Source organism: Phlebotomus argentipes, unplaced genomic scaffold (assembly GCF_947086385.1).
Source record: "Phlebotomus argentipes unplaced genomic scaffold, Phlebotomus argentipes genome assembly scaffold_4, whole genome shotgun sequence".
Classification (NCBI taxonomy): Eukaryota; Metazoa; Arthropoda; class Insecta; order Diptera; family Psychodidae; genus Phlebotomus; species Phlebotomus argentipes.
In genome coordinates, this window is record NW_026776174.1 from 866,170 (window position 1) to 881,534 (window position 15,365).

Below are 15,365 nucleotides of genomic sequence, written 5' to 3' on the forward strand. Positions count from 1 at the left end.
TTGGGAATGTACACAAAATCAATTGAAAAAGAATGGAAGGAAACTATAAAATTACTTTCGAAGCAATACTATTGGTGGAGACGCCGGGTAAAAGCTCTGCATTGAGAAATGAACTCTTTAAACCACCAGATTTCGTATATTTTTGCATAACTTCATGCGAAATCGCACTAAAAGCGCAAAACAATTGAGATAAGATGAAGAAAACTGGTGTGGTTGTGCTATGTCGAGCTCAAAATTATTATATGCTGCATTCGAAAATGCTTAGCTGCTGTTCGAGTGGAAGCCGTGTGCAATAGTCAACAGCAGCACGGAAATTAAATCTCTTATTTCAATATGGATTTAAAACAACTTCCTCTGGCAAAGTACCTGGCATTCGTGAGGACACACACGGTCAACATATAGCTAGACACTTGGCGATGTTGTGGGTCAAGTGGAGGATTCTAGTGTGGATATTCCCATGCAATCTCTCTCTCGATATGCACAGAGACAGAAGGAGTGAGATTTTTCTTCTATCGCTTCCAACCAGTTAAAATCTCTTTCGCCATAGAAGGACCCTTTCCAGGGCGCGCGCGTGTGTGTGTGTGTTATCTTATAAAATGGTACTTTCACTCCTTCTCCACGTCCACCCTTGCAGCCCTCCACCGATGGCGCCTTCACCGAATGAGAGGAGAATCCCCTAATCGCACCAATTTACTATCAACCATAACATATTGTTGTTGATTACTCGGAATCATTTCCGATATTTTATTTCTCTCTTCCACTTTGGACATGGGATTATGTAATTTTTTCCCCGAGAGGGAAGATTTTCAATAGACTACAATTAGATAAATCATCATGGAATGTTGGATGTTGCGCAAGATAGGGAGAAGAACTCAAGAGTTTCTTATATCACTTTGATGAATTTTTTTCTTTGGCGCGCCCTCAAGAACCCCCGAAGAATGCGAGAAGGGCGAGAATATTGCAAGTTTGCGTCTGATAAATGTGAATATAAATTGGCATAGAAATTGACCTCGGTGAATGGATTAGGGATGCTGGACAAGGGGATTATGTTGCAACTAATTTATGTATATGAATCCGGTTATTTATATGTGAGTATTGCTTTGTTTTTCATACAACTTCTCATGCCAAAAAAGAGGTCAGAGACACAAAGTGTGATGCAAAGTAAAATACACTTGTTATCTTTTTCCACCACAATTCCTTTTATATTTTGACCCAATTCTCTCAGGTGAACTAGCGTCATAATCACTTCTCCAGCGGAAACAAGGAGAGAGAGAGAGCTTATTAGGAAATTTTCGGCTATTTTCTGCTCTAAAAGCTTCTTCCTAATTCCATTAAATAACGTTCCTCTCAGGAGAGACTGAATCTCCGAGGACACTTTTATATTCGCTTTGATTCCATCGTCGGTCCGGAATAACATGACTTTCATTATGTCTCAGTAAAATATTTACAAGTGAAACGAGGACAAAGAGAGTGAGAGAGAGTCATCTCACGCCTGTGGAGTGGTTCTCTGGTGGCACTGCGGGTACAAAGTGAGATATATGAGTAATTTAATATTCACAAAACATTTTGGAAAACTTTGTTATAGTTTATTTTTCGTGCAACGGCGGAGAAAACAGAGTGTATGTATATGGTAAATGCAAATGAATTACAATTTTAAAACAAATAACATTTGATATATGTATCTAACATTGCTTTAATTCCTCTCTCTCTCTCCGTTCTGTTCTGCACAAACACTAAAACATGGGAATGTTTTCCGCACCCAACGCGCCAAAGTGAATTGAGTGAAAATACGATGAACGTCACTCGTCGAAAATTGAAGAAAACTAATCAACGAAATTTAATTTGCATATGCTCGTGTTTGAAGACTTTGTATCGGAATTTATTTTAGTATGGAAATGTTGGTTAAAGTTTTTCGACATATAATCAATTTTGCATAAATGATGCCAAGAATTCCACCTCGATCCATATTATTATTATATCGTGAAGCATATTAATACAGCTATAACCAAATATCCTAATTTATTGGTATAATTGGGTAGAGATACCAAAACATACACATTAGACATATTATGCATGTACAGAGAGGCACACTTCATCAAATATTTAGGAAATATTATACAAGGTTTACACAGGCTCTCGATATTAATTTAAATACCAAATCTTGTTAGATTGTGTATGAAAATTACCAGGAGATTTCCTTTCCCCCCAAAACCCCACCAATCTATTCTGGGATGATGTCATTTTTCGCCAAGAAATCCACGTAGAGATGATAAATATTTTATAACAAGCTACTCAATTTTTACAACCTTCCAGTAAAACTGTGTGATTGTTACAAAAGTTTTTCGCATTGGCATGAAAGAGCCAAATAACAGTACGTCAAATGCACATTTCGGATATTTTATTGGAAATTATCGCAGCAGAATTATGTACACACACACACACAACAGGCGCTTTTGTAAGGAAAAATGATGAAAATCAATATAATATGATTTGGATCAGAAAATAAGACGGGACATAAATTGAACAAACCAGAAATATTTTCTCCTTACATCATAAATTATTTACGGTATGAAAATAAAAATATTAATTACCATCTTATTCTTTTTCTCTCTCTCTCTCTCTCGTCGTCTATTGGGCAAAAATTAATCAAGATGTTGTGCACTTTATTGGGCGCAATCGCATGGAACGAGTCACTGGAGTCTTGGCAATTTATTGCAAATTCACGAATTATATTGGATGACTTCTTATGATTTTTCAAGTGAAAAGATTGTCAGAAGTTCCAGTGAGAATAGCAAAAAGGGAGTGTGGGTTAGCCAATTGATTTCTATGGCATTTCCCATTCCAATTCCTCCCCCGTGTGGAGGTAGAAAGTGAGCCAGCTCGAGGCTGTGTGGATACATTTTACATGAAAAGCACCTATCCATGTAGCTATTCATTGAAATGGCTAAATTGTGAGTGAAAATAGCGGAGCTCTTTTGGGTGGTTACGATAAGAGAGGGTAAATGCCACTTTCTATGCCGACAAAATGTGAACTAATTCATATTTATACGCGTTTGTCTGTTGATTACAGTACCCACAGCAACAATAACCACACATGAGAATTGCCTCCCTGGGTAATCGAAAATTATTGTCACTGTCGCCAATGAAATTGATTAATCAAGTGAAAATTGTGTGAAGATATTTCATCTTCATGCCATTGCCATAGTGAGAAGAGAGCATCCAGGAAATTTCTCTATGACACGAAATAGCGCCCCATCATTCTCGCCACACGCATTTATTCTTCTCGAGGAGGCAGCCGGATGATCGTCAGAGTGGCTGTATCAATCTATAGATCATCCTATCTCTCAACGCTACGCCACAGCGACTGTTCCTCTGACGCGGTTAAGGAGCAAGAGAGAGAGCTTTTATACCGCATCCATAACCCCACAGCGACACTGGGCTGAAAGTGGCTGAATAGCATCCAACACAAAAGGATAGAGAGAAAAGGCGCAAAAATATATGACTAATGTATGTATTACATAATATCGTCTAATATGGGGCCATGTATAAAAATACATTGAAGAAAATGTATGTGTGGAATAGGATTTTATGGGGTGTCCACCCATCCCCTGGAGGAGGCACGTAAACCTATAACAATTCATAGACTTCCCATTTCATTCGCAAAACCACTCTTTCACACCCCCCAACAACCCCCAACCCCACCTCGCAATCGGCCAAGCCGTTGATTACTTCTTCATTCGCACCCATATAATATTGCGCCCAGTTTTCGGGGGGGCAGGAAGAAGCGTATATCTCTTATGAAGTGGGGCCTCTGCAACGCATGAGAGACGAAAGAGAAAAAGATGGAATATGAATTTTGCGGACGTGAAAATAATACATAAAAATTATATTAAAGGTGATGTCTTCAATCATAATAAAATCCAAAGGACTCCACACGCAGAATGAGAAATGATTGGATCAGAAGACACTGGGAAAACCACAATTACTAAGCTAAAAGTTCATTTTCTCCGCAAAATGGGTGAGAAGAGGGAGAAGTCAATGACAAAGTATAGGTAGTAATAGATGAGGAGAAAAAAAAGCACAGAAGTCACGTTGAAAATGACTGAAGAAGCCGGATTTATTAGAAAATAGCGCGATCTGAATGTCTCGTTCTCTAAAAAACACTCTCATTTCTTATCTATAAATTCTTCACTAAAGAAATGTTTAATTAATCATCTGTTATGCATGCGAAATGGATTTTCTGTTTTCCGATCATCCCAGGAAAAGGGTCTGTTTTTTGAACTCGCACAGATGCAACAGCAAAAATGGACAAACAACACTAACCCAATTTAACGCGTTGTTTCGAGAGAGAAAAAATTCCTCTGATTAAGCTGATCCTGGGATTGAGTATAATGAGAGCTGCAGTGACAAACATTATGCCCAATGAATGACAAATATGGCTCGAGAGAGGCATTAAAAAATCATGCGATGATAAATGTGTGTGAATTTCATGCAGTGCATCCAATTATGTAACCAAGAGGATGGCTTTTTTTCTGCTCTCCAACATTGCGAGCAAACAATTGATAATTGCATATCGCCACACATTTTTTTTTTCTTAACTCTCCTCTCTTTTTGCTTATTTTCACAGACTCCGTCTCAACAATGATAAGGAAGAAGAAATATCTCTTCATATTCTATTGGGCAATTCTATCAGACGTGATACTTAATGGTGAGTTAATTGGACAATCTTTCGCATTTTTTTTTCTACTCCCATCATCACCTTTTTTTTTGTTGCTCTTCGCAACACTCGAATCACTCCCCCCAAGAAGAAAATGATCTGTTTGTTTAATGGTGAAAAAAAAGGTCTCCTTATCGCTCTCACTCGCTCTGCTATTTTTGCGACGGTTACGAGAGGAGAAAATAAAATTGTGTGAATAACTCGTGATGCCTGTATGTCTGAATTTTGAGCATTTGCATGACTTTGAAACTATGGAGCATAGACGATAAGACAGCATAAAAACACATGAACGGTTGTTGACCTCAGAAGAGCGCAAAATGGACATTAAAGCACGTGTGGTGATCGCTTTTTGTGCGCCCCCAGAGTGTCACCCTTTGATGTTGGCTAACCCTTAGATTAACTACGGCTCCACAATCACCATAATGTTTTAATTAGTTTGGCACTAAATATTCATTTTTTGCTACTCGATACGCCTACGGATTAAATTTATAGCCAAAAATAGAAATAAATCTTCCACATTTTATGCCATACATCATATCAGAGGAGGGAGTTTTGTGTGTTGGCGGATTAAACAGCCTGTTAGAGAATTACTGTCCCGCGGAGGGAATATATAGCTAAAATACAATAAATATATATTATTTATTTTATAGAAAATTGCAAGCGCTGCTCTTGTGAATATAAAATATAATAAAGTACAAAATCAGTGATATATTTTTGCCGGAAAAACAAATTGAATTGAGATCAATGGTGACAAAAATCCAAGCATTATTTTCTTGTCAGCATCATATCAATGATGGATCTCAAATTGAGCATTTTCTGCGGTGCGGAAAAAAGCATCTGTGTGACAAAGTTCATGAGACAGCTTGTATTTTGATGGGCCAAAAATGATGAGGTTTTTTTGCGTGCGAAGCTTTCTCTCTCTCTTTGTTGGCATAAATCGCAATTCTGGAGTATGATAATTAAATTATAATGTAACTTTCCTCAGTAACTTTGCTCTTTCACCGTCGACCCAGGGTGGTTGAAGGCAAAAAGAGAGCACAGCATCTGGGAATGTTTGTGACATTCTTCCCAACATTAATTGTGTCTGGCAAAAATATCATCTTGCACCGCATGGAAATTGGTTTTGGGGGGCTGATAAGGTAATTGTAAAGTGGGGAGTAGGAGCGCGAGAATGTGATTAAGAAGGAGAATTGAGCGATAACCTTCGATTGTCATTTCGCTGGGCAGAGTATAAATACGGTGGCGGTGGCATTGGATGGGCATCAGAGTGAATTTTGTGCTGAATCCACGATGAGATCCATCACAATTTTTGTGCTGGCCTGCGCCACGCTGGCCATGGGCTACGTCGTGCCCGGACCCACGGTAAAGTACGCCGACAAGGACTTCCTGTACAAGCAGAAGGCTCTCTTCGAGGTGCTCCAGCATGTCCATCAGCACGAGATTCACACAAAACTCTGGGATGAGGCCAAGGCTTTCAAATTCGAGGACTACTTTGATCACTACACCAACGTGACGGCCGTGAAGGAATTCTACACCTACTACAAGTACGGACTGCTTCCCTTCGATGAAGTATTCTCTGTGCTTGAGGACACACACAGATACCAGGTCATCAGCCTGTTCAACGTCTTCTACTACGCCAAGGACTGGGACACGTTCTACAAGTCGATGGTCTGGGCCCGATTCCACGTGAACGAGGGCATGTTTGTGTACGCCTTGACTGCTGCCGTCCTCCACCGCCCCGACTTTGCCGGACTCGAGCTGCCCGCGCCCTATGAGATCTACCCCTACTACTTCTTCAACAGCGAGGTGATCCAGCTGGCGCAGCAGTACAAGATGCAGGGCTTCTATGGCATGAAGAAGGTCGAGGATGTGTACACTGTGATCATCCCATCCAACTACACCGGCTGGTATGTGCACACCACTCCTGACCAGAAGGTGTCCTACTTCACGGAGGACATTGGTCTGAACGCCTACCACTACTACTACCACATGGACTACCCCTTCTGGATGGGCGGCAAGGAGTTCAACCTGTACAAGGACCGTCGCGGTGAATACTACCTCTTCTTCTATCAGCAAATCCTCGCCCGCTACTACCTGGAGCGTCTCTCCAACGACCTCGGCCACATCCCCGAGTTCAGCTGGTATGAACCCGTGTACACTGGCTACTACCCCAACCTCCGCTACTACAACGGCGTCTACTTCCCATCCCGTCCCAACTACTACAACTTCTACACTGAGGAGTTCTACTACGATGTGGACACACTCTGGACATATGAGCAGCGCATCCGCGATGCCATCGACCTTGGCTTCATCTATCTACCTGACGGAACCCACGTTGACCTCACGAAACCCGAATCCATTGAGTACCTCGGCAATCTGATCCAGTCCAATCCTGACTCTGTGAACAACCGCTACTACAAGTACATCGTGCGCTTCGCCAAGATCCTCCTCGGCAACACCGTTGACTACTTCGGCAACTACGATGTCGTGCCCAGCGTGCTTGAGCACTACGAAACCGCCATGCGTGACCCACTCTTCTACCAGCTGTACAAGAAAATCATCAAGTTCTACTGGCAGTTCAAGGACAAGCTCCCATCCTACACCACTGAGGAGATCTACTTCCCCGGAGTGAAGATCGAGACTGTTGAGATCGACAAACTGGTGACCTACTTCGACAAGTTCGATGCTGACATCACCAATGCCGTCGATGTTGAGGTGTACGATGAGAAACTCCCAGAGTCGCAGCTGAAGAAGTTCGGCAAGATCGCCCACTACCAGGGTGAGGACTTCGTGATCAAGGCCCGCCAGACTCGCCTCAACCACCTGCCCTTCACCGTCAAGCTCACCGTGCAGTCCGAGAAGGCCGTGAAGTCGGTCGTGCGCGTCTACCTTGGCCCCAAGGTCGATGAGTACGGTGTGGTGTACGATGTGAATGAGAACCGCGAGAACTTCGTGCTCCTGGATGTCTTCCCCTACGATCTGGTGGTCGGCAAGAACGTCATCGTGCGTGACTCCATCTACTTCAGCCAGTTCGTGAAGGACCGCACCACATACTTCGAGCTGTACAAGTGGGTGATGACCTCCTTCAGTGGCGAGAACAAATTCCCTCTGGACATGACTGAGGCCCACAATGGCTTCCCCAGCCGCCTGCTGCTGCCCAAGGGCAAGAAGGGTGGCTATCCCTTCCAGTTCTACTTCATCGTCACGCCCTACTACGCCCCCAAGGTGCCCCAGTACACCGGCTACGACCACTACATCACCGCTGGCGTTGGCTCTGGCGCCCGCTACGTGGACTCGCTGCCATTCGGCTATCCCTTCGACAGGAAAATCGACGAGCACGTGTGGTACACACCAAACATGTATTACCAGGATGTCTACATTTTCCACAAGAAGGAGGCCGATGTCAACACCGTCTACTAAACGCGCTCAGCTTTACCAACACCACAACATCATTACAAGAGAAGCATAAATGAAAAAAAAACCCCAAAAAAAAGTCTCAATTAGTGAAAAATGAATTAGAAGTGCAGGTCAATAAATTATATCGCTGTGCCAGGACTGCGTCCAGGATCTCATCCGGGGTGCAGTGAGGCGCACACAGAGAAATAAAAGGAATTTAATTTCACTCTCACGGTTTTATTGAAACTCTCGACGGATGGTCGGCAATAAGGGGCGGAAATGGAACTGTAAAAGCTTCATCAAATATAAATTTGATGCAGTTTTCCAATTGACAGAGCGAGAAAGGGCGCATAAATTTGTTTGCGTCTGGAATTCTGCAGATTCACTGGAGAATTGCTTTGTGGACACGCTTCTGTATTAATATTAGAATATTTTGAGACATCAAAGGATGCATCAGTGGAAAAATTTTTTCCCGATTCTCTCTGTGTGACTTCAAATTGATTAAATTCAGCAAAATATTTCTTCTCCAACTGTGAAGTGGGTGTATAATTAAATTCCTCAACCGCGAATCTCATGAATCTTATGATATTCTGCCAACACAATTTTCCATAAATGCCAAGAGACAACACATGGAATCCATACTTAAATTTCCAGTAAGGAGAAATGCGTGGATTTTCGATTGATGCGTATTGTGGGCTGAGTGATTGTTTGCTAATTCAAATTGATGGATTCACCATTAACACATGGAAACCCAAAACTATTATGTGTCGATACCTTGATTAGGGAGAATATTCTATCAGGCAAATCACCCATAAGCATGATCCCAGTGGGTTTATCCCATGTAAATTCCAAATTTAGCTCCTAATTCAATTTCGGGTTCTACACATCAATCCAATCATGCAACCACTTTCGAGGGAACGGAAAAAGTCGTGAATTTCAATTAAAAATCTCTCTTATTTTGAAACTTTAGGGGTTTAGTGCATATTATCTCCCCCTTGAATCGTATTAAGAGAGTTGAAAACTTTTCATTTCACATGACAAACAAGATTGTTGGAATGAAGATGTGCATTTTAGTCTTTCTGAGGTATTCTCAAATGTGTTTCTCCAGTCATCATCATGTCATGTTTAAGGTAAAGCCAAGAGTAAAGCATTTTCTTAAGCTGTGGGGAAAAGTTTGTTAGGACTTTAACCAAAGAATTGTCATGGGAAAACTGTTCAGCATAGATTTGTTACTTTCACAAGGAAAAGACTCTGAGAAATTGTGCTTAAACTCTTAACTTCTCTTTGATTGTATGTTTTAATTCTCTTTTCATCTCAATTTTTCACATGATCAATCTTGAATGTCAGTGTAGATAAATTGGAGAACAATAGTGCAGAGAGTTGCATAAGTGCTCGTCAATATCCTTATTAATTAAAAGTTTTCCACAATCTTGATTTGGCAAAAGAGCCTCTGGCATCTCTGAATTTCTTGCCGACTTGATTTTATCAGCACTCAGCTCACAATGAATTTTGTCACATTCCAAATTTGCCCTCGTAAATGAGCTTAGCAAGGCGTTTGCTTATCTTATGTGCTATTATTAATCATAACGCGAATTCACATGCCAAAGTTTTCATTGGTTTTACAATTTCTCTCCACGATGAGAGCTTTTCCTTTTTGTGTCATAACGTGTGTTTCTGTGTGTGTGTGTGTGTTTGAGGGAAAAGAAAAGGAAAGGTGAAGCGCGTCAGTTTGTGTTTTTTTCTTGCTTCTTTTATATCCACACAAATTTGGCCCCTTTTATGATCTTCATTCCCGAAGACAGCGAAAAAGATGATTGTTCTCGTATCAAAGGGAGAATTGAAGAAGAAGAATTGAAATGAAGGGAAATGTGGGTGAATTCCCTTTTTTTCTTACACACCGATCCATATTTCTTTCTGCATTCTCTCCTCACTTTCCTGCCACTGTGAAGACGATGCCATTATGTGGGGAGGCAAATTTATACCCATATCAGGGAAAGAATGGCACAAAAAGAGGAGAGGAATGTTGAGAGAGAGAGAGAAGAAAAAAAACGTAGGTACTTTTACCTAACATTTTATACTCCTCCGTGTGTAATACCAGCAGAGTTATCTACATATTCTCAGTGTGTCTGCTGAATGGGGAATTGATTGACTCCGTGTGTGCGAAAATACTTTACAATATGAACACAGATGGAAATTGAATTCATGTTAAATAAATAAAGTGGGAAATTTATAGAAAATCACGTTGAACTTTGCATTTTTTCACCCCGCAGAAAGATCCATTGAAACGCACTTTACTTCTTGAAGCTTTCTTCCCCGACCTTTAATGAGATATTGAAGTGGCGAAGATCATCAAGGAAATCCATGGAAATGCAATGAAATCCCTTTTTTTATTCAATTCGATTCAATCAATATTCCTTGTGCAATCCTTTACGGAAACTAAACTTGTTCAATGTAGAAAATTCTTAAGAAAAGTCTTTGGAGAGCTGCACAATTGTGAATTTCTCAGCGTACTTCTTGTTTGGCATTGAGTTTTACACACAAAACAGTGATTTTTTCGAAAAGATTGCAAATGCAAAATTGTAATTAAGTAACAATTTGCAGTCTTATGTACAATTCAGACCCGTGAAAAGGCCACAAAATTATTTTTCCTTACTGTTCTATGCGAGGAAGAACACGAAAGCCGCATTTATTAAAAGTCATCATGAGGTGTAATTATCGTCTGTTGATTTCAATCTCTCCTTGATTGATTCGATTCCGTGTGCGATGCTTTTCTATTGGAGCAGAAAAAAGTGAATTATTTTCACCAAATATTATTTATGATGATTTGCGAGGAAAAACTGTGCCATAGACATTGGCAATGTGGCTGAGAAGAATAAAAGACATGCGAGAGGCCAAAAGAAGAAATGTAATCATAATTCTATTTCTAACATTCACACAATTTTATCTTTCTCCTCATATTATCTCCATAACTCCAACATAAATTCAACCATTCGATCTCTCTCCCTGAATTTTTCTTTATTTACCTCTCCAACATCCCGTCGATTTTCCCCATGGCTTTTCCCCGTCAGCGAAAAGATCCTTTATATTTGTGCGGTGTATATTGTTTATTGAAAATGAAAGAAAATGAAGGCACCTTATAAATAATGCTTCCACTATATATATATATATGTTCTCTCTCTCTCTATTTTCACAGTGTTTTGCTTAAAAGACTTAAAAATATTTGTACCAGATGCCGTCATAGTGGGGAATGCCGTTACTCTTTCATGTCAGTATGACTTGGAAAAGGTGGGTAGAAGAAAAAGAAAAAAAATGCGTGTGTTTGCAATAAATCGACTTGCTTTTTCGCCCTCGTTTCACCCTCTGGCAATTCTATCACCTTAGAAATTGGAGTTGCTTGTAGCGAAATTGAAAATAATGCACCATTTTCCTGGGGCAAATACCCAGTTTTTCTCTCATGAGACAAAGAACAGCCAGAAAGTTTTATCGCTGGAACTATTTTCATTACCAATTCCAACAGTCGTCGCACATCTCACAAAACCCAGCCAGTCTCGTGGTGCCAACTTAAACTACAATAATAGGTTTTATTGGATACATTAAGGGAAACAGTGCATTTCAAAACTTTACGTGGCACGACAATTAAAAGCCAGCTGTAACGCTAATTGGATAGGTCTTTTACATTATATGGCTGGCAAATCGTTAACAAATTCACCAAGAGCAAAGTGCAGAGCTTTCACTTTTTCCAAACTTTATTACTTTACTGTTCCAATAACGCATTTAAAGAAAGTGATGCGTAGAAAATTGAATTGTTTCCTTAGCGTGTACCTAATAGAAAAAGTTTTTCCCATAAACAAAATATCTGTCAGAAGGAATCCTGTTTAATTCACAGGGAGAAATTTTTAAGCTTGCACTATTTAATGTGGTTAGTTTTGTAATATAGTAATTTACGCTGGTGTAAATTACGAAAGAGCTTTATAAAAGAGCTATAATTTATTTTTCATTGGGATTTGCAAACTCTCATCAATTTCCTGTTGACGGTGGAGTGTGGGGTGGATTGCACATGCGAAGACTGGGGAAAATATTGCAATGATTTTTCAATACTATGGGTCTATACTTTGCAAAGCAATATTGGACAAAAGATTGCTCGGAAACGGAGTGCAATTATATTTTGTTGGTGTTATTTTTTTTCCCAGGCATCACTTTATGCTGTGCGATGGTATTTCGAGAAGGAGGAATTCTACAGCTACGTCCCAAAGGAATCGCCACCGGAAAGAGTGTTTCCCGTGTCTGGAATATCTGTTGATGTAAATTCACTTTGCCAGCTATCTCTCTTTTATTTCTCCCCATGCTCTTGTGCAGCTTTATATTTATATGCTCCTAAATTGATACACACATATAAAATTAAATCACAAGTAATTTAACCTCCCCCCCCCCAGTCGTTGTGCAATCGTGGCTGATTTGTCTTCATGTTTGCTCCTTTCTGCTCTTGTTTATCCTCTTGCAGCTCAACATGTCAGATAAACATTCAGTGACACTGCGAAGTGTCACGCGTGATTTAACGGGTCAATTCGAGTGCGAAGTCTCCGAAGATGCACCGCTCTTCCACACAGCCATGAAGAGTGCAAAGATGATGGTGATTGAGCTACCCAAGGAGGAGCCAATAATGCAAATTGATAAGAAAACTGTGGCGCCGAGTGGAAATTTTAAAGCAGCCTGCTCCATCGGGGTGTCTTTTCCACCTGCCAATATCACATGGTACATGAATGGAAGACGAGTAAGTTTCAAAATTACTTTTCACTCCCCTGTTGCGGTGTCAGATGAGAAGAATTGGAAGTGAAACACAGTGGAGAGGATGGAAATACACCCCATAAACTACGCATCAAGTGAATTTGCCGGTGCATTTTACAAAATTCATGACTTTCCCAGTGAGCCAAAAGAGCTAAGAAAACAACAGATATTTTAGCTAAAAAGAGCTAAAGTGACTGAACTAAAATTTCAATTAATTCTTTTAACAATTTTCTGAATTTTTTGCAATATATTTTGCTAAATTTTATGCTTTTTCTGATCAGAAGTTAGCAAGGAAACAGGAAGTCTATCTTTCACGGGATTTTCTTTATCCCGTTTCCCGTACCATGAAAATATCTCATTTTTGTCGCTAGTGCGCTCATCGAATTTTAGCGAAAGAAAGCGTGAAATTTAGCTTTTCAAATCTCAACGTTGATTTCTTAGCATCTTGTGCTCGCTGGGTCAATTCACATCCATTCAAATTGGGTGTATTTCTCTCCTCAACACTGTACAATACGAGCTGAGACGAGAATCTCCTGTGACTTTGGAGAGTATATTCACTGACAAATTTCTCAATGCTATACACCCTCTAAATTGAGGGATGTGTAGAGCAAAAAGTAGCGTCATGCATTAAGGTAGACATCTCCGGGGCTACGAAGCCTGAGACCAATGTTACTTCCTGATGATTTCAGATATACAAAACTTCATCCCAACGAATAACGTATCGTGCATATGAGAGTTCTGGCACATTTTCCACATTAGAAATTTATCCTCATAGTCAAGTGTTGCAAGCAATATTCAAATCAAATCCACAATTTCAACACGTCACGGTTGTGAGTCTCCTGTGCGAAGTCTCCATTCTCAACGTGTATCACAAGAGTGTGCAGGAGAAGATTGCCATAACAACCAAGTCTATGACCACCATTTCACCTAATCTGCTGGGCCTGGAGGCGCCGCGACATCCTCGAGATCCCGACAATTCTCCGCTCACTGGACACGATTTCAAATTGAAGCCCCCAGTTTGTCTCTTCCTCCTTGCGCTCTTGCTGCATCACCTCCTTGCATTATGATATGTTTAAAAGTGTTGTAGCTGATCGTAACCATACAACTAATGATCTTAACGATTTTGAATACACTCTCTTGTATGGTTATAGAATGATGATGTGACAGAATTTGACACCTCATCCCAGAACTATTGAATTTCAATCCACTTTTGTTGGATATAATTAAATTTGTATATGAAATACAAATATTCGAGTCTTGTGGTCGCTGTTGAAACACATCAGATTACAGAGATATATTCAAATAGAAGACAATTTTTCCTTTAAATATTCAAGCGATTGGTGGCAAATGAGAAAAAGGACACTCTTCCTGAGACATGAGATGGCGTGGAGAGTGGGAGATCATGATGAATTCTTCTACCCACTTCGCCCAATTGAGTTGATAAGGAGTGGAAGAAGAGGAAAAAAAACGAGAAGAAATCCATCAAATCTCAATTTGCCATTTTTTTTTGATAAATTGCGACAAATTAAATCACACAGAGAAAAGAATCAAATTTTGTAGCGGAGGAAGAGAAAGATACTGGTAAAGTTGTATAATATATTTTTGTGGATACGACATCCAGTCCAAAATTGATCTTGTATCTTGTAAAGGTGTGTTGATAAAGATGATTTGATAAATTTTAGTAAATGTAAATACAGCAAGAGATATTCAAAATACGTACTTATAATGTTAATGGAAAATAAAATAAAGAAAAGAAAAAAAATCCCATTATAAATGATAGAAGAATTGTAGGCAATATGCTAATGATGAGCCGTGAGAGTAAAGTCAGACGAATGTGATACCATCGTTGAAATACTCACTCAGAATTCTCCTTCGACGGTTAGATTTGCGATGCTGTGTAGTCGAGAAATGTGTGTTGAGCTGAGATGAGAATCAAAGAGAATCCCATTTTAATCTTATGGTAAAATTAAACTCAATCAGGTGTATAATATAATTTGCCGTATAGAGGATGGCCTGGAGAGATAACTTCATTATGGGCATAAAGATGAGATGAATTTGTGTACATTTTTTGCCTAGTCCTTAAGCGATGTGAGATTAAGTATATATTGTTGTCATGAAGGTCGAGAGAATGATGAGAATATTACACTATATGAGATTATTAAAGAATAAGTTGAAGGAAAAAGCATTGAATTTTCAATTCCTTTCTTCACAATTTCAGCATCTGCGACAAAAGGAGCCAATGTAAGTTGCAATTGTAATTCAAGCGAACACCATAATATGCTGCAATACGAAACTCTCTGAAGCTTTGGTTGGTTGGTGGAAATTGAGATTGTTGAGATTTACTGTGACCAATAAGGAATAAATCTTGGTAAATTCAAATAATTGTTCTGCTATGGTAATTTAGCTCCTTTTTTGGTGGGAAATGGAAAACAGCGCACTTTCCAATGTAAAACTCCCAACAGTATTA

General features: G+C 39.8%; 2 protein-coding genes across 2 annotated transcripts in view; both read left to right on the forward strand.

The window, feature by feature from the left end:
• LOC132258113 (uncharacterized) overlaps positions 1-15,080 on the forward strand; it is a 29,218-nt gene extending 14,138 nt beyond the window's left edge. The window contains exons 2-6 of the mRNA XM_059755229.1: positions 4,628-4,708; positions 11,307-11,398; positions 12,304-12,414; positions 12,615-12,884; positions 13,588-15,080. Coding sequence (XP_059611212.1) covers positions 4,642-4,708; positions 11,307-11,398; positions 12,304-12,414; positions 12,615-12,884; positions 13,588-13,965 — 918 coding nt within the window. The 5' untranslated portion in view covers positions 4,628-4,641 and the 3' untranslated portion in view covers positions 13,966-15,080. The remainder of the gene's footprint in view (positions 1-4,627; positions 4,709-11,306; positions 11,399-12,303; positions 12,415-12,614; positions 12,885-13,587) is intronic.
• Positions 6,008-8,241, forward strand: LOC132258112 (hexamerin-1.1-like). Its single transcript, XM_059755228.1, has one exon. The coding sequence runs from the start codon at positions 6,008-6,010 to the stop codon at positions 8,135-8,137; it is 2,130 nt and encodes a 709-aa protein (XP_059611211.1). The 3' UTR covers positions 8,138-8,241.
• Positions 15,081-15,365: the final 285 nt, after the last annotated feature.

What these genes read in the sequence shown, in the direction of transcription:
- LOC132258112 (XM_059755228.1), top strand. Translation starts at nt 6,008, where the DNA reads ATGAGATCCATCACAATTTTTGTGCTGGCCTGCGCCACGCTGGCCATG.